Genomic DNA, 19,850 nt, shown 5'->3' with positions numbered 1-19,850 from the left:
GCCAAAAAAGTGCACCAAGCTGTAATACCTTCGGCCTTAATTTAAGAAATTCCTGTCTTTTTCTCTGTGTCGCCCTTGAGGCATCTGGGTACACTCTAATTTGGCAACCTAGGAAATCTTGATTTTTATTTCTTCACAACGTGTATTTAAACTCTGGAATGTGGTAACTTAACAAGGTTTAATAAAGATTTGGTCAAGTTCTTAAAAGTCAGTAAGTCATTATTAAGATGGACATGGGAAAATCAACTGCTTAAGCACCATAAAATCTGTTGTACTCTCTTGGGATCTTGCCCAGTATTTGTGACCTGGATTGGTTACTGTTGGAAGCAGTATACTGGGCTTGATGGACCTTCAGTCTGTTCCAGTATGGCAATGCATCTGTGCTTATGTAAAACACAGTATCTTAGCTATTCTGTGGTAAATTTACTTGAAAGTTTAGGCTTCTTGTCTTACAATGTGACAAATTTCAGCTCAGCTTTAACAGTATGAATGGATGGCCTGACATTTTCCTCTAGAATTTTCTGATAGCAGAATTCATGTTTAAAAAAAAAGTATTTATGCAATTTCAAACAAAAACACGCAAGTATCCACTTGTTACAGCAAAAGCAGGTGAATAATTAAAAAAAATTTTTTTAAGGAGGAAATACAATCTACTCCAAAAGAAAAGAATTTTAGTCTTCCTTAGACCACTAAAGAGCGGGAGAAGTGAGACCTAAAAATAGGAGGATATCCCCAAAATAGGAAACATTTACTAATGCAATAAGGCTTAACACCCTCTACAGCTTCTATATCATTAACCAGTCAGTATCTTAAATAACCATCTTAAGGTCCAGAAAAGCCTTCAGTTGTGGGGGAAAATGTATTTGGACCCCTCCCCCCCCCAGACCGTACCAAACATTTGCAGGGATATGCCAATTTAAAAGTTGCTCCAAGATTAAGCATTTCTTGTCTGAAGGCGAGAAAAGCCTTTCTACGCTCTTGTGTAGGTTTTGTTACATAAGGATACATCTATATTTTATGCCTATGAAATAGTCTGTGAATTACAGAAATAAAATCTCATCACATTATTTAAATCCTGTTCAAAGACAAATGAGACCACCAAAGTGGATCTGAGTTGACTCTGATAAGGATTTTTCCCCAAGATATCCAAGATATTATTCAGGTCCACCTGTTCTTGATTATGCTTGGATACTACCTGACCCTGGGAATTCCTTAAAGGGACATTAACATAAACACTTTATTTAATGGGGGAATAAGCTCAGAGGAAAAGTGTAAGACTTCTGTAAGGTATTTTTTAAAACACATCCACAGGCAGTATCCCAGTGATTCGAAGAAAATTCAAAACCCTAAGGTTTAGCCTCCAGTTAAAATTCTCCATTTGCTCAATTTTTTTTCTATGAAGAAATAGCTTATCATTGACAGCAACATTTTGAAAGTCTTATAGAGATTTAATATTGCCCTGGATTTGCTGGAAATGGCTAGAGGTGTCCCTCTTTATATCCCCTACCACTGTACCTAAACAATCAACTTTTGTTACCAAGGAAGTTACCTCTTCTGAAGACTTCTTAATGGTAGCAGTCAAATCTTGAATTACTTTCTATATGGACTCTAAGGACATCGATGTGGGTGCTAGAGAAACTTCTCGTTCACCTCTGCTGACAACTCCTTGGCGAGTTTCAGGTGGCTCATCACCCGAGGTCTGCCATTTCATATCCAACTGCACTTGCAACTCCTCTGGTGATGCTGCCACAGACGCCAGAAACGGCAGTTGACTGGGCTCCGAGGGAGATAGTAACCTCATATTCCTGTTGAGCAGTTTCTCCTTCAGTCCACCACAAAGTGGAGCAGTCAACCCCAGTTCTGGTGGCTGTAGCCACGGTTGCATAGCACTTCATTCTCTGTTGAACAGGAGAGGAAGTAAGCACTGGCGGGAGAATGGACCTTGCTACTTCCTCCCTCTTCATGTTCGGCATTGTAGAAATAAGGAAATAGTAGGAAATTGCCGTTATAGAAGAAACTTGAGGAACAGCAGAGAACAGCTTGCGTTGCTCACCAGGTACGTGTTGCCATGGTTTGACTAATGATGGCAAACTGATAAACGTCCTTTGCAGCAAAGCAGCTCCAAATAATGATACCACCATGCTTGGGAGTTGGGATTGGGTTCTTACTTAGAAAGGCAATGTTTGTTTTTGATCAAACAAATGGTTTTTATTTTGTGTCTGAAAATTTTAATTTTTGACTCATCTGTCTAGAGAACATTATTCTAGTAAGGTTGGGGGCCAGATGCTCTTCGGTGAACTTGAGGTAGGCAGCACTGTTCTTTATAGAGAACTGTGGATCCTGCTATTATCATAATTCACATTTTTCCCTAATGGCTGATGCACAAATCCTCGCTTCAGCTATAGTGAGAGAGGCCTACTTTACTCATGAGGACCAGTAATGCCTACTGTTGGGCTTAGTATTGGAACATTCTAGAGACAAACATCAGGTTTATCTGTTTGTGAGCAGAAGCTGAGTCAAAAGAGGGCCATGGAGCAAAATGATGACCTTCAACTTTCAAATTAATTTACTAGAGAATAGCTGAAGAAGGAAAGGGATTTGGATTTACCTCATTTATTTTCCAATAGCAGTTCAAAGCGAGTTATATTAGATTTTATGTTTTTGATTGGCCAAGTCAGTCAACTAAACTCTATTGAAATGTTGTGGCAAGACCTGAAATGAGCTGTTCGTGCAAGGAAATCCTCAGTGTCAGAGTAAAACAGGTCTACATGGAAGGACAGGACAAAATTCCTTAAGGGCTTAAAAAAAAATTGTAATTATGGTAAATTTATCTTATACTTAGATATACATATCTTTGTTCTGAATCTAAATTTATATTTACCAGTACTTTAAATCCAGAGCAAAAAATTTAGGGCCCCTTTTACGAAGCTGCAGCAAAAGTGTTTTTGACGCATGCTGAGGCCCCCTTTTAACGCAGTGGGTAAAACACAGGCAGCTCCTTGTGACTCTGGGCAAGTCACAACCCTCCATTGCCCCATGTAAGCCGCATTGAGCCTGCCATGAGTGGGAAAGCGCGGGGTACAAATGTAACAAAAAATAAAAAAACAACATGTCTTTCTTTTTTTCAGGACATGGTTGTGAAGCACGGCAGCACTGCCCGACTACCGCCGGGTACACACCAGCTCTACAAAAATAAAAATATTTTTGTAGCGCCGGATTTGACGCTGATAGATGTAATTACAAAGCTCCTGTGTCTTCACTAAGACTTTTTATTTTATGCCTGCCAGTCTGTCCTAACTGCTAGTCCATTCCATCATTGCAGCCCGCCACACATCCATTGCTATTAATTTTGGCAGCTATGGACACTTAACACATGCTGTGGAATTGTGCTTTCTATTCTATCCATGTTTAGCAATGAATGATCTGTTCCCCTCCTCGCCAAGCCAAATGTACAAAAGAACAAAGATCCACAGGTTGTGTAAACAGAGCGGGGGTGGGGGAGGAAACAGATTATACAACTTCAGGATTCAAGCACCTCACATTCTTTTTTTTTTTTTTTTTTTTTTAAATATTTTTATTGTAAGTATGAAAGGCATATAACAGAACATTGAAATCTTCATACATTGCAGCAAACATAACAGAACAGCAACTTCTCTCCATTAACACTAGAGCAAGGACAGCTCATTTATCCGGTATGATAAATAACTTCGAACTACATACAAATTCACAGCCTATGTATGCATGAAAACTGCAATTACCAATACACATAAACAAAGATCACATCAGCTATTATCACACATAACCTTCCACCTCGCACCTCACATTCTAATACAGTAGATGACAGCAGATAAAGACCAGTTGATCTATCTAGTCTGCCCAGTTTTTTTCATCTGCACAGCTAAGGATATATCTCAGCAGAGTCTTGACTGCTTGAAGAATAACATGCCTTATTTACACTGAGCAGGAAGGGGTATATCGAGCCTCGAGGAGCAATGTCAAATAGTTTTACCCAGGAAAGGTGATGGGAATATAGAATGCCCTACCAGAATAGACAAAGATTAAAACAGTAACAAAGTTTAAGACTGCATAAAGGATCATTCTCTTAAATACCTGCACCAGTCAGCACATGTGGGTGTTTTCTGGCTCAGAAATGTAGGCCAGAGCTGTCCCTTGAGTTGTTAAAGCACAGACTCTTCACCTCCTCCTCTTTGGCTGTAGCACAGGACTCTGTTTTTCTTTGAGTTTTCTCTCTCGTTTTCAGTGGGGAAGGATCATGCTATTACTTTCTTTTTTTTAAATTTTTATTGCTTTACTTATATTACACAAGTAATAACTTGTTACATGCAACACAGGGAAATAATACAAATTCAATATGTCTTCACATACAAAGAAAAAAGGAAAACAACTTTTTAACTTAATTTTTGTTTCGTATTTAACCCTTCCTTAGACCACAAAATTGGAGAATGGCCAAAACATTTAAGGAAATCAAAGTGGAATACAATAAACAAGGAAAGGCCCAGCCCACCCTACGTTAAATCATACAGCCTATTTAACAGTTGTTAATTCCCCAGGTCTATGAAAGCCCTAAGCTGTTCTGGTACAAAAAAAAACGTATTTGATTCCCAAATATTTAACTATGCATTTACAAGGGTAAGCTAAAAAGAAAGTAGCCCCCAACATTTTTGTTTCATCTCTTATATCTAAGAAACTTTTTTTTCTTTTGTCTTGAGTAGATCTAGTGACATCTGGGAATATCCTTAATTTTTGACCACAAAATTTTTGGTCAATATTCTTAAAGTATAACTTCAAAATGGCATTAAAGTCTTGTTCAAATACAAATGATACCAATAATGTGGCCCTTTTTGTTACTTCTGATAATGAGTCCTCCAAAATCAAGGAAATATTTCTTAAATCATCCAATTTCTCCTCTTCCCGGACCTGTTCAATTTCTTCATAAGAACCTACTTGTTTCTTCTTTTCCGAAAGAAAGAATATCTTATTTATAGGAGGAATATTTTAAGCTGAAATTTTCAAATTTTCAGTAAGGTATTTTTAAAATAGTTCTAAAGGAAGAATTCCAACAGGCCTTGAGAAGTTCAATATTCTCATAATTAGACGTCTGTTATCATTTTCAATTTGTTCTACTTTTTGCCGTATAAACGAATTATCTTTCATAACTGCTGAAACATTATCCTTAATAGTTACAACATCAGTTTGATATTTTAGTACCTGATCATTGAAGTGCTGCTTTAATTTATCCATCGATTTTGAAAGCTGCTCCACCGTTGAGACTAGTGTTGATGTTTCCTGGGTTGATTTTGTAACAGAAAAGTTCAGTTTCTCAATTGCCTGCCAGAGGGCATCAAGGGTTACCACCATGGAGAGGGTTCAATACACCCTTCTTATCCAAGGTCTCCACTTCAACTGCCAGCCGCCCTGATGGGGAGCCGCTACCACAGGACCCAATTCCAGCGCTTCCGCATTCTTGGGACCTGTCATCTCCACCCACGACTCGGCAGGACATGGTGGTATCTCTGCTTCCGGTGGGGATAATGTTTCATGGTCCAAGGGTGTCGAGGTTCCTCCCTTGGCACACACAGCGGAACTTCCCCCGGTTATAGTCCGTGGGCACCGGAGTGCGAAGCTGTTGAGGGTTTGCTGCGTTGGGAAAGACGCAAGGGCTGGAAGTGGTAAGGACCTTACAATCCCCTTTCTTTTAGTATGAGGCATAGCGGCAGCGGTAATCCAATTCAATTCAAAAATCTTCAGGAAGCCCTCCTAAACCACCACACTCCTCTCAGCGTGTTGACGCCATCTTGGTCATGCTATTACTCCATTAAAAATTTTTTTTTTCTTAGCCGACCTATTGGATCATGCAGAAGACCTTTGTAAAATTCTTCAGTCAGGTCTTCCAACTCCTGGGGATGTTGCAGAGGCAGCATTTACTAAGGGTTTGGAGCCGGACACAATGCAGGACAAATGTCTACTTTTATTTTGGTTAGGGCCCAGGAGCTCTGATGCATGGCCTTATTTTCTGAGGAATATCACTTCAATGACTGGTCTGAGAAGTTGGGAGAGGATATGAAATGTGGAGGTTGGGAAGGGGAAGGATCCTTGAATAGGTGTGAACGGAGGCTCATGGTGCCAAAATTTATCCCAGATCCCATGGCCATACTGAGGGCTGTGCAAGTGGTGAGGCTGCACAGGGCACAATGGAGGAGGGGATGCCAAAATGGTTCCTCGTCCAGTGAGTCACACAAGGAGCTACTCTGGGTTGGTATGGTCCTGCCTGATCCTGACTGAGCTGGAAGCCCCAAGCAGGAGAAAACTGTTAGGTCAGTTCCCATTCCCAAAACATGAGTTGCAATTGTTTTTTTCATGTATGCTGTTTCAAGATGGTGTTTCTGAGATCTCTAATTTAGTTGGTCTGCCAATGGCTATTTCTGATTTCTTTGAAAGTGAACATCTAAATTTCGGTGATACATACATAAAAAGCCAGCTCTATGACTGGCATAAGCTCTCATGCCTAACTTATGGGCACACAATTTTGCTTTTATGCTAGTATTCTAAAAAAAGAAAGCAGTCACATACTTACTTATAGGTGCTGTTCACGTTTTTTGTTGTTGCGAAGAATGATTAAGTGTTTCTGCGCATCTGTATAGGAGACCTGCACATGTAATATCAAACTCTCCCTTTTCATCTGCCCTGGTGTTTACAAAGGTCTTGGTTAGTCTGATAGCCTTTTGTGTAGAGAGTCTGACTGTCTATCTTCCTGTGCATTTATATATTGGAAGTAACATAATATGACAGTGTATATGGGTTGACATGGTCCATCCAGTATGCCCAGTAAGGTGATTGGGGTTGTAACTGCCACTCCTTGTATTTAAACGTCTCTGTTATTTCTCCTATCCTGCCTTTTTCCCAAATATACATATTTATTAGATGTTTAAGTCTTCTGTCGTATGCTTTACAATAAAGAATTTTAGTAGGCATCATCTAGATTGAATTCACTCAACCAGTTTTTATTCTAATGCCACTTTTGAGTCTGTACTAAAACGCTAAGTTTATTTTATAAGGCAAATATGTGGAAATGTGTCAAAAGTCTTGTTAGAATCAGATGTATAGTATTTGGATTTTATCTCCTGGTCCAATTCTCCGGTCACCTAGAGGCGTATTTTCAAAACACTTAGACTTACAAAGTTCCATAAGTTTCTATGGAACTTTGTAAGTCTAAGTGCTTTGAAAATGAGCCTCCTAGTCAAAGAAATTCTAGTGAAAACTGTGCTCCCTCAGATCCTGTAATTTATTGGGTTCCAGAAACTACATTATACTCTTGTTCTAGCAGCAGTTCCATTAATTTAGTTGCCACTATGGTCAGCTTAACTGACCTGTTGTTCCCAGCCTTCTTTTTAGTTTCATTTTTGTGAAGAAGAGCCACATCTGCCTGTCTGCAGCTCTCTGAGTCTTCTCCTGACTAAAGAAGCACTGACAAGGTAAGACATTGGAGCTACTGTAATTTCCCAAAGTTTTCTCAATAGCTTCAGGCTCCATTGCTATGTCTTTCATAGGAGCCAACTTTTCATAATGATTGGGAGTGTTAAATGCAATGGAGATTACCTCTCCCTGGAAACTGTCAAAGGATTTGTTCAACATTGGGGGTGCTCAAGCATCCACAGAGCTGGTTCCTGTGTCTTTGTTTGATTTAGCCACTGTAGCTGTTCATGAATAGTTTTAAATTCAAGTACCTATTGTTCATACGTATGTACATTTTCTGCAGTCTTACTTCTGGTCCTATCTCTGAACAGTGAACAGAAATATTTAAGCATGTGGTGGGCAATTCTATAAAGTACATGCTAACAGTTACATGCCAGTGACACACATAAATCATTAGAATAATGGCATATAGATGTGTATATGTGCACATATGTACCTAAATGCCAAAGTTCCCCCTGCTCTGCCGGCCACAGATCCTTCTTGCTGTTGCACCCTGTCCATCGGAAACAGGAAGTTGCTTCACAGGAGATGGGACGTGGCAGGAAGAAGGACCTGTAGACAGCAGAGTACGCTTTCATTCGCTGCTGCAGGAGGGGGGGAGCGGCAGCAGCAGGGCCCTGAAGATTGTTTGCTCTGGGCTTAGCTTTGTCTCTCAGCAGGCCCTAAGTGCAGGTGCCTAAATGCAGCAGGGACCTGGGTAACTTGCACTACTCTGCAAGTTACACATATAAATGGGAATCCTGCTCATGCTCCATCCCTGTGTATGACTTGCTTGCAAATATGTGCAACCTAAGCTAAGCAGGTATAGCAGAATAGCACTTAGGCATCCTTCCTAGAACTTATGCGGTGCATAAACCTGAAGGCTTCCTGATAAGTGCCTGACAGGAAAGAGCAAGGTACTGCTGTGTGTAGTATTCCCATATGGGACTCTAATAAGAAGAACCAAGGAGACAGATGATGTGGGTTTTTCTATAACGAGATCCTAGCAGGAAGGGGAGGGGCTGTCCTTGATGCTTCCCTGATGAGAACTGGATAAAGAGGTATAAGAAAAAAGGCTATGTATGACGACGGTTTTGAAGTGATAACTGAATGAGTGAGAGGAAGTAGAGAGGCTGTCCATGGTATTTTCCTGAAGAGACCTTGATGGGGGTGTAAGAAAGAGAAGGCAGGCAACAAAACTTCCCTTTTCCATATCATCAAGCTGATCAATCCATAGACTGGTGGGTTGTGTCCATCTACCAGCAGGTGGAGATAGAGAGCAAACTTTTGCCTCCCTATATGTGGTCATGTGCTGCCGGAAACTCCTCAGTATGTTCTCTATCTCAGCAGGTGGTGGTCACACACAGCAGCAGCTCTGGCTAGGCCTCCAAGCCTAATTTTTAGGTTTTGTTGAGTGCCTGGGGTTGAGGGCTCTTTTGAGCAAGTGCAAACCTGGTGGTGCCAGGTCCCTCCTTTTCTCCCCCCTCCCGCTGGCTCCGTTTAAAAAAAAAAAAAAAAAATTTTTAAACGTCCTTAAAGGCGTTTATTTCGACGTTTATTTAAACGTTCATTGCAGCTACTCACTGGGACACCAGTTCGTTACAGCTCGGAGCGGACAGCAGGTAATTTTTACCTTTTTATAGCGGGCAGGGGGTTCCCCGATTCTTCTCCTCGTGGCATATGGCGTCGGAGGGCGAGGGTGCAAAGGGTCGCTCCCCGGATCGCTTGAGCGCTTCTAGAGGGGATGCGGGGGTCTTACAGCCTGATTCGCCCTTGTTGGGTGACAGTTTTGTGACCGATGAATGTCCCGGTCCTTCCTCCGGCGTGGCGGTTTTTCCCGCCATAAACGCCCATCCCCCGCTCCTCGCCTCCGCCATCTTGGCCGGCCACGCGGCTCGGACGGCTTCTTCGTGGGCCGCCCTTGAGGTTGGAGACATTAATGCCATGAACGCCCTTAATTTGGGCGACGGCACAAAGCGGCTAAAGTTAAGCGCCGTTCTTCCCGCGCGGCTCCTTCGCTGAGTGTCGCGCCGGACGCCATTTTGGATGCGCAGCATGTCTCTCCCCCGCTCTTGCGAGCGCCGGTTGAGGGTGCGTCTAGGGCTGTTGCCCAGGCTGCGGAAGTGCACAGTCTGGGGGGTTTCTCCCCCGAGTTTGTTTTGCTGCTGCATCAGGCTTTCCTCATGCAAACGCTGCCCCTGCTCCCTCGTCTGGTAAAGAGGTTGAGGTTCCCAGAGGTAAACACCCTCGGGTTGAATCCCAGGCCTTGGAGGACTTTGTCTCCTCCGATGTAGATGAGGGCAGCGTGTCTGAGGTCTCCCAACGGTCCTTTGCGGATTCCTTGGAGGAGACGGATCCCCGCTCGGATGGAGCGGATGACCCCTCTGCAGCGGCTCTTTAGCTCAGAGGATTTGCCCAACCTGTTAGTGCAGGCCATGGGCATTTTGAAGATTTCCTCTCCGGAGGACGTCTCTCCCTCAGCCCCTGTTGGCTCCGCCATTATGCTGGGGACGAAGCGCCCGCCTAGAACCTTCCACATGCATGATGCCATGCACTCCTTAATTTCGGCTCAATGGGATGTCCCGGAAGCGAGCCTTAAAGTGGCTAGGGCTATGTCCCGCCGCTATCCTTTGCCTGAAGGTGAACGTGAGGCCTTTCTGTGGCCTACCGTGGATTCTTTAATCACTGCGGTGACTAAGAAAACGGCGTTACCAGTGGAAGGTGGCACGGCCCTAAAGGACGCCCAAGACAGAGGATTGGAGGCGGCCTTAAGGTCGTCCTTTGAGGCGGCTGCTTTAAGTTTGCAGGCCTCAGTTTGCGGCTCCTATGTGGCCAGGGCGTGCCTGACTATGGTGCAGCGGGCTTCCCCCTCGGATCATTCCTTGAGGGCTGTTTGGCCGGCCCTGGAATCGGGCTTAGCCTATTTGGCAGACTTGCTGTATGATGTCTTGAGAGCCTCAGCTAAAGGCATGGCTCAGACAATCTCTGCGCGGCGGTGGCTTTGGCTGAAACATTGGTCTGCTGACCATGCCTCTAAATCCCGCCTGGCTAGATTGCCTTTTAAAGGCAAGCTGCTCTTTGGGGTTGAGTTGGACAAAATCGTGACCGATCTCGGCACGTCTAAGGGCAAGAAGTTACCAGAGGTCAGGGCTCGGGCTAGTACTCGCCCTGGTACCTCCAGAGGACGGGCTCAGGAAGCCCGTCGGTACCGCCCGGGCAGGTCGGGCTCCTCTGCCCTCTCTTCCTTCAAGAGGAACTTCTCCCCCAAGCAGCATTCCTTTCGCAGAGACTGCCGTCCCGGAGGTGCTCCCTCCGGTCCTCCCCCAGGGTCTCGTACCCAATGACGGGGCCTTGGTCCACGCCTCAGTGCAGATTGGAGGACGGCTGTCCTCGTTTATGGGCGAGTGGACCACAATCACTTCAGACGCTTGAGTGCTGGAAGTCATCAGAGACGGCTACAAGCTAGAGTTCTGCCGACCCTTAAAAGACGGGTTTGTACTCTCTCCCTACAAGTCTCCGGTCAAAGCTGTGGCAGTGCAGCAGACCTTGGACAATCTGTTCCGCCTGGGGGCGGTCGTTCCGGTGCCAGAGAATCAGCCTGGCAAGGGACGTTACTCCTTTTTCTTTGTGATTCCAAAGAAAGGAGGTTCTGTACGGCCTATCCTCGACCTCAAGGGGTCCATTGGGCCTTGAAAGTTCGGCACTTTCGCATGGAGACCCTCCGCTCTGTTATAGCGGCAGTGAAGGCAGGAGAGTTCCTGGCATCCTTGGACTTCAAGGACGCGTACTTGCATATTCCCATCTGGCCTCCTCATCAACGCTTTTTGCGTTTTGCAGTACTGGCCGACACTTCCAGTTCAGAGCCCTCCCGTTCGGGTTGGCTACTGCTCCGCGGACCTTCTCCAAAGTAATGGTGGTCATCGCGGCCTTCCTGTGGAAGGAAGGAGTTCAAGTCCATTCTTATCTGGACGACTGGTTGATCCAAGCCCCTCTTATGCAGAGTGCGGCAAAGCTGTGAACCGGGTGGTTGCTCTTCGAGCTCCCTGAGGTGGATCATCAACTGGGAGAAAAGCCAGCTGCGCCCGACTCAGTCCCTGGAGCATCTGGGAGTTCGATTCGACACCCAAGTGGGCAGAGTGTTCCTGCCAGACAATTGGATTGTCAAGCTCAGGCTCAGGTGGACTAGTTCCTAGTAGCCTCTCCTATTCGGACTTGGGACTATGTGCAGCTGTTGGGCTCTATGTCGGCCACGATGGATGTAGTGCCCTGGGCCAGGGCTCATATGAGACCACTTCGACAATCTCTGCTGCTGCGCTGGACTCCGATGTCGGAGGATTATGCTGTGCGCCTTCCCTTGGACCCAGCAGTGCGCAAGGCGCTGAGCTGGTGGACGCAGACAGACAAGTTGTCTGCAGGAATGCCTCTGGTGACCCCGGAGTGGATTGTCGTCACGACGGACGCCTCTTTGTCGGGCTGGGGAGCCCACTTCTTGGGAAGGACAGCGCAGGGGCTCTGGTCTCCTGCAGAGGCAAAGTGGTCTATCAACCTCCTGGAACTCAGAGCCATTCGGTTGGCGTTTTTGGAGTTCATCCCGGTACTGGCGTTGAAGCCAGTACGGGCCCTGTTGGACAATGCCACGGCTGTGGTCTATGTCAACCGCCAGGGAGGTACCAAGAGCGCCCCTCTAGCCAAGGCAGCCATGAATCTATGCCAGTGGGCGGTAGCGAGCCTAGAGCAGCTGTCAGCAGCCCACATTGCCGGAGTCATGAATGTCAAGGCGGACTTCTCAGTCGCCATACCTTGGATCCCGGAGAGTGGCAGTTATCGGCTCAGGCGTTCTTGGATATCACGAAGCGCTGGGGCCAGCCGAGCCTAGATTTATTGGCGTCATCGGCCAGTTGCCAAGTGCCGCGCTTTTTCAACAGAGGACGGGACCCTCGATCTCTGGGAGTAGATGCTCTCCTCTAACAGTGGCCAACACAAGAGCTTCTCTATGTGTTCCCGCCCTGGCCCATGTTGGGCAGGGTGCTAGACCGATTGGCAAAGCATCCGGGCCGGATAATCCTGGTGGGGCTGCCAGTGGAGCAGGGTCTGTTACATCAGGGTCCCGTGGTGATGGAGGATCCCTCCCCCTTTGGGCTTACGGCCTGGCTATTGAGCGGCAGCGTCTGAGGAAGAAGGACTTCTCAGACAAGGTCATCGCCACTATGCTGAGAGCGAGGAAGCGCTCTACTTTTACTGCTTACGCCAGGGTTTGGCGTACCTTTGCAGCGTGGCGAAGCAGGCTCATTTTCTTCATTCACTGCTCCAATTTCTCCAGTGTTGGCATTCCTGCAAGAAGGTCTGGAGAAAGGCCTGTCGCTCAGTTCCCTTTAAGTCCAGGTAGTGGCCCTGGCTTGCTTCAGGGGCCGCCTGAAGGGTGCTTCCCTGGCTTCGTAGCCAGATGTGGTGCGTTTTCTCAAGGGAGGTAAGCACCTGCGCCCTCCTCTGCACTCAATGGTGCCTGCGTGGAATTTTAACCTGGTGCTCAGAGCATTACAGAAGCCGCCTTTTGAACCCTTGTTGAGGGCATCTCTGAAAGACCTGACGTTGAAAGCAGTCTTTTTGGTGGCTATCACTTCAGCCAGAAGAGTTTCCGAGCTCCAGGCACTCTCATGTCGAGAGTCTTTTCTGCAGTTCACTGAGGCAGGAGTGACTATTCGCACAGTGCCTTCCTTCCTGCCCAAGATTGTTTCTCGCTTCCATGTGAATCAGCAGCTCTGTCTCCCTTCCTTTCGTAGGGAGGACTACCCAGAGGAGTACTCTGCTCTTAAATATCTGGATGTGAGACGAGTCATCATCAGATACTTGGAAGTGACCAATGATTTCCGGAAATCGGATCATTTGTTTGTCCTGTTGGCAGGTCCTCGTAAGGGTCTGCAGGCTGCTAAGCCTCCAGTGGCAAGATGGGTCAAGGAAGTCATTGCCGCGGCTTATGTGGCCGCGGGGAAGGTGCCGCCTATCCAGCTGAAGGCTCACTCCACTAGAGCTCAGGCGGCCTCGATGGCAGAGGCCGGGTCCGTCTCCTTGGAAGAGATATGCAAGGCGGCAACTTGGGCATCGGCCCATACATTCTCCAAGCATTACCGCTTGACTGTGGCGGCACGGGCGGAGGCCCGGTGTGGAGCTTCAGTGTTGAGTTCAGGGATTTCTATGTCCCGCCCTGGGTGAGTACTGCTTCGGTACATCCCACCAGTCTATGGATTGATCAGCTTGATGATATGGAAGGTAAAATTATGTATAATCATACCTGATAATTTTCTTTCCATTAATCATAGCTGATCAATCCATAGCCCCGCCCAGATATCTGTATGGTTTCTATTCTGGTTGCATTTCAGGTTCAAGTTTAGTCTTCAGTTACTTCAGGAGGACTTCGGGTTCAAGTTTTTTCACTTGGATTCTTCAAGAGTTGAGACGAGTTTGTGTTACAGTGAGCTGCTGCATTCCTCTCCCCTCCGTTTTACGGGGCTGGATTGAGACATAAATTCTGCCGGCACTCCCTCCCGCTTCGTGCGGTTGTAGGGCAGTTTTGTACCCCTCCCGCTTCGGCGGTGCTAGGGTCAGTCAGCTCCTCCCGCGGTTGCGGTTGCAGGATAAGCCAGATCCCCCCGCATCGGCGGGTGTGGTGTCCCTCCCCCGCTCCACGGGGATGAGCTGGACGGATTCCCCTCCCCCACTTGTGTGGGGATGAGCTGGGTTAATTCCCCTCCCCCACTTGTGTGGGGATGAGCTGGGTTAATTCCCCTCCCCCGTTTCGGCGGTGGTGAGCTGGGCAGAGTGTCCCTTTGTGGGTGTAATTCTCTAAGTGCTGAGTCCTGCAGATGGAGCTTTGATATCGACATACTGAGGAGTTTCCGGCAGCACATGACCACATATAGGGAGGCAAAAGTTTGCTCTCTATCTCCACCTGCTGGTAGATGGACACAACCCACCAGTCTATGGATTGATCAGCTATGATTAATGGAAAGAAAATTATCAGGTATGATTATACATAATTTTACCTTCATAGGGCTCATATTGGGATGTTAACTCTTGGGGCTGAGGCACAAACCTATAGTATCCAGGGGACAGAAATGTTTGTTGTTCTGGCAGTAAGTGCTATTAGCATCCTCCTCAGTACAATGTCTTCTTTTTTTTTTTTTGCCCTTTGCAGGGCTGTTGATGGCCTTGGATATCCCACAAGAGCGGGGCCTCAGTTACCTGGACTATAAGTACTTGGATGGCCTGCAAGTGTGCCGCTTCCCATTGTTCAACTTCCTGGAGCCTCTCCCATTGGATTGGATGTACCTCGTTTATGTAACCATGCTGCTAGGTGAGAGGTCAAAGGTTTGGGGAGGATGTATGATGGCTGCTTGAGAGCCAGTTCCAAAACACATGCATGCATACCAGTGTTTTAAAATCTAGTGAATAATCATTTTGCTCTGCCTTGTTTCCTGCAGTTTTCTTGCTGTTTTGTGGATCCAATGTTTTTCTTCTGGATTCTTCTGATAGTATTCATGTAACAGAATATCTCAACTATCTCCTTCCTGCCTCTTCTATCCATAGTTCTAAATTCTCTAAAAGTACATCCCCACACATTTCTTGCCATCTTCTTCTAACACTGTGAGCTTATTTAAAAAGAGAACACCTACAAAATTTATATTGACAGTATGGGGACCTGTGTGTCTTAATAAAATAGGCTCCTACAAAGACCCCCAGTGGCACTCACATTCTCTTGTACAAATTTACATGTGCTCCAAAGAAGTTATAACTGTGTGCTTGCATATGTGTATTTTATGGCCAGACTATACCCCCTGGAAAGCCTACATCTCTTTTTAGCACATACTTATATTTCAACAATTTTATTGATGAATCAACATATCAAACAGAACCAGAGGGTTGAGTAAACAATAGAGTAAACTGTCCACTATACTCATTAAGAATTATAAAGCATCCTTCCATCATCAAAGTTTTACCCATTTTCTCCCTCCCCCCAGCGGCATACCAAGGTGGGGGCGGTCCGCCCCGGGTGCACGCCGCTGGAGGGGTGCAGAGAGCAGCCGCGAGCCTGTCGGCTCCGCTGGTTCCCTGCTCCCTCTGCCCCGGAACAGGGGGGGTGTCATTCTGCACCCGGGGGGGGGGGGGGGGGGTGCGCATCGGCGATCCGCCCTGGGTGTTAGCCGATCTAGGATCGTCACTGCCTCCCCCCATTATCATATTCCACCCTACCCACAACTAACATCTGTAGCAATACAAATATTACCCAAGCAACTACCCTTCAACATAATCTCTACCATAAACCAACTCCCCCTCCCCCCAATCTCAGAAACCCCCCCCCCCCTTCAGAAGCTATCGAACTTCACCACTCACCATCTCTGAGCGCAAATGACATAGCTCGATCATATCTCATAGAGTGTTGATCATATCTCATAGAGTGTTAAGCAGAAGACTGTGCCCCCGGGGGCTCAAAGTCTGGAGATATGGATTTCAGATCGCCAGGAAGGACTTGCGCCTCCTGGGGGATCCTCTTGCATCCCTAGCCTCCCAGGACGCCAATAAATTAATCTTGAGTCCTCCAATGCCAATATGCCGGAGTGTCAGATGATGTCCAATATTGTAAAATAACTTTTCTGGCTACAAGGGCCAATTTACGGCACAAGAGTACTACAAATTTATTCATATTAATAGGCCCTAGCAGCATCAAGTAAGAGTTGTTCCACCGAACCATCTATGTCTCGAGCCAACAGCCGACTTAAAAATCTTTTGATTTGCTCCCAAAAAGGTTTAACTTTCAGGCAGCCTCAGAAAGCGTGTGCAGTAGTGTGAGTGAACCGTTTACATTTGGAACAATTATACTCTCCCCTCGCCCCCACATGTTCCAGTTGTGCCTTAGTCATATATGCTCTAAGCACTACCCCGTACCCACATTCTCTTAGTCTTGCATCTTTAGTCAACAAGGGAATACTTCTGAGTGTGGCAGCAACATCCCAATTCCCTATGGTCACCCCTAGATCCTCCGCCCATTTGGATTTTAAGGAAGTAAAATCCCTATCTGGATCTCCCTTTAACAGGGCCTTACGCAGGTTCGATACTAATATCCTAACTCTGACACTTCCTGGAAAAAATTCCTGATCCGTGAACCCAAAGGGACCCACAAAGCTTGACCTATCAAGGGAAGCTATATAATGTCTGACCTGTGCAAAGGCAAAGCGATTGCCCCATGAAACACCCACCCTTTCTTGAAGCTGTTCAAAATGTATCACTTCTCCCTCATTCAATAATAAGTGCTCCAGTCTAACCATGCCCCATCGTTCCCAGATCTGAAAAGTAGGATTTTCTATCCCCGGTTGAAAAGTTACATTGCCCCTCAAAGACTGCTGGTTTGAAATATATGCGTTGCCCCCCAATTTATTCACTATCACCCTCCAGGCATCCTGCAATGAATTCAGCAATATATTCTCCTTCAGAGGACCAGGAGTTTGGGTTCTCCCAATGTACAGCAGTGAGTAAAAATCATAGGGAGCATAAAGTGCCCTTTCCAATTCTATCAGAGTATAAACTTGCGTCTGTCCAAACCAATCTCCCAGATGTCTCAATAGGTATGCCCAGTTATATTGTTTTAAATCCGCCTGGACTCCAAGAGCCTTGCAACATGTCCATTCTGAGTTGTGACTTTTTGCCTGCCCAGCAGAATTTGCTAAATAATCTATACACCCCTCTCAGATCTTTCTGCAGTAATCTTAATGGTTAACTTTGAAGTGCATATAACCATCGGGGAAATATGACCATTTGCACTAACCCCACTCTTCCCATGAAGGACACTGGGAGGTCTCCCCAATTAGTTAATTGTTTCCTCTTGGCCTCCATTAGGGCCGTTATATTTAATCTATACAAGGCTCTGATATCCATTGACAGATAGATCCCTAAGTATTTAAATGAACTAGCAGCCCACCATAGAGGAAACTCTGAACCCCATAAGGCCTTTACCTGTGGCGAAGACGGTAAGGCCTCTGATTTCTCCAAGTTAAACCGGAATCCCGCAAAATCCCCATACTCCCGTAAAAGAGTCTAGCAGAGCCTGTAAGGAAGTCCTCGGATTTCTTAGGTGGACCAACAAGTTGTTGGTGAAAGCTGCCACCTTAAAACAATGGGGACCAATCTGAACTCCCTGAACATCAGGGTTCTCCATTATATCTCTTATCAGAGGATCCAATGTTAACACAAAGAGAAGCGGGGAAAGGGGGCACCCCTGTTGCGTTCCCTGAAGTACTCTAAAGGCTCAGATTCCCACCCATTAACTGAGACGCGCCTGAGGATTAGCATATAATGCCTTAATAACTGAGCCAAAACAGCCCGTAAACCCATAAGCCTTCAATGCAGCGAAAAGAAACTCCCAATGCACCCGGTCAAAGGCTTTGTCAGCATCAAAGCTGATAAGAAGTGACGGGAAGTCCCTCCGGCATCTATCCTCCAAAGTGGACAGAATGGTATGCAAGTTCTTAGCTACCGTTCTTCCCCCCCCCCCCCCCCCCAAAACCCACTTGTGCCTCGTGTATCAGATTTTTTTTTTTTTTGTTACATTTGTACCCCGCGCCTTCCCACTCATGGCAGGCTCAATGTGGCTTACATGGGGCAATGGAGGGTTAAGTGACTTGCCCAAAGTCACAAGGAGCTGCCTGTGCCTGAAGTGGGAATCGAACTCAGTTCCTCAGTTCCCCAGGATCAAAGTCCACCACCCTAACCAATAGGCCACTCCTTAGCCAGGCGACTCGCCGTTATTTTAGCAAAAAGCTTAACCTCATAGTTCAAGAGCGATATCGGTCTGTAGGATTCCGGCCTTGTTGAGTCTGTACCCGGCTTAGGTAAAACTGTAAGCTGAGCCATAGTTAGCGAGGGAGGCAATAACTCCTCACCCACACATTTATTGAAAAGATTAGTAAGAGGGGGAATGATTTCAAATCCCATCAATTATAAAATTCTGCCCTAAAGCCATCCACTCCTGGTGCTTTCAATAATGGGCTCTGATTTATCATCACTGCCACTTCATCCTCTGAGAGTGGAGCATTCAAATGCTCCCTCTCCTTCTGACTAAGTGAGGGCAACTTTATGTTATCTAAGTATGTCTCCTGTAAGACCCCCCTCTGTAGGTTCCCTATAAAGTTTACCGTAATAATTATAAAAAGCTTCGCAGATGCCCTCATCTGTGTGGACAAATTGTCCTTTACTGTTCCAAATTGTGAGAATGTTCTGTACCCCTCCTCACGGACATACCAACCACGCCAACAGCCTACCTGCTTTATTACCATGTCTATAAAGCTGATACCGATAATATGTTTGTGATTTAATTGCTCGCTGATGTAAAAGTGAATTCAGTGCAGTTTGTATTTCTAGCAGTTTTTTGCGATCCGTCCCTCCATGGGAATGCCCATACCACTGTCGGGCCCTCCGTAGTAGAGCCCCCAGCCGTAATATTTCTTTATCCCGTGATGATCTTATATAGTGTGAATAGCTAGCTTATAATTTCCCCTCTTTATTGCCTTGGCAGCCTCCCAATATAGCACAGGGTTCTCTAAATGTTCTACATTTGTTAATTTATTCAGAAGTTGCTCCTTAAATGCTGGATCATTATACAACTCTAATGGAAATCTCCACATACCCATGTGTGCCTCAGAAGTCCCCAGAGACCAATCCATCCGTATCCATGTTTGATCTGAAATAGCATAGGGTCCTATTTCGGTTTTTCTCACCCTGCCAAACTCCTTCCTTGATGCCATCAGATAATCTATACGTGCCTGTGCAGCATGTGCCCTAGATAAGTGAGTATAATCCTTGTCTGAGGGATGTAACTCCCGCCATACGTCCACTAAATCCAAAAGATGACTCAAAGTAAACTCACATTCGCATTATATGATGAATTCTGCACCGGTACTGAACGATCTACACTGGGGTCCCATGCCGCATTAAAAGTCTCCACCCACCACTAAAGGGGAATACTCCTCTGAGATTAACAGATACAGGTTACAGGTTACAGATGTAAACTGTACGGTGGTTAATAACAGCTTGGACCAATATAAAATGACCCCCTGAATCCGCTTTTATTATCTGGGCTTTTTCCACCAACCCCTTTATAGACAGAATTGCCACCCCCCCTTCTCCCCTGGGATGCTGCTGCCAAGCACTCTCCTACCCACCAAGTTTTCAACTGCGCATGTTCTAAGGCATTAAGGTGTGCCTCCTGTAATAGGGCTATGTCAATTTTATGTCTCTGTAATTGTTGCAATATTTTTGATCGTTTAATTGGAGAATTTATCACACCCACATTCCATGTCACCGATTGCACCATATCCAAACTTCAGCCA

At 45.9% G+C, this 19,850-nt stretch overlaps 1 protein-coding gene across 2 annotated transcripts in view; it reads left to right on the top strand.

The window, feature by feature from the left end:
* The window catches only part of GGCX (gamma-glutamyl carboxylase), a 103,102-nt gene that overhangs the window by 12,235 nt on the left and 71,017 nt on the right, over window positions 1-19,850 (top strand). For both annotated transcript variants that reach the window (XR_003941974.1, XM_030201680.1), the window contains exon 3: window positions 14,666-14,824. Coding sequence is in view for 1 of the 2 variants with exons in the window: in XM_030201680.1 (XP_030057540.1) it covers window positions 14,666-14,824 (159 nt within the window). In the remaining variant the exon portion in view is untranslated. The remainder of the gene's footprint in view (window positions 1-14,665; window positions 14,825-19,850) is intronic.

The sequence above is a fragment of the Microcaecilia unicolor genome, chromosome 4, assembly GCF_901765095.1.
Source record: "Microcaecilia unicolor chromosome 4, aMicUni1.1, whole genome shotgun sequence".
Taxonomy (NCBI): domain Eukaryota; kingdom Metazoa; phylum Chordata; class Amphibia; order Gymnophiona; family Siphonopidae; genus Microcaecilia; species Microcaecilia unicolor.
Note: the sequence above shows the minus strand (reverse complement) of the source record. Positions and strands in the feature narration are given on the sequence as shown.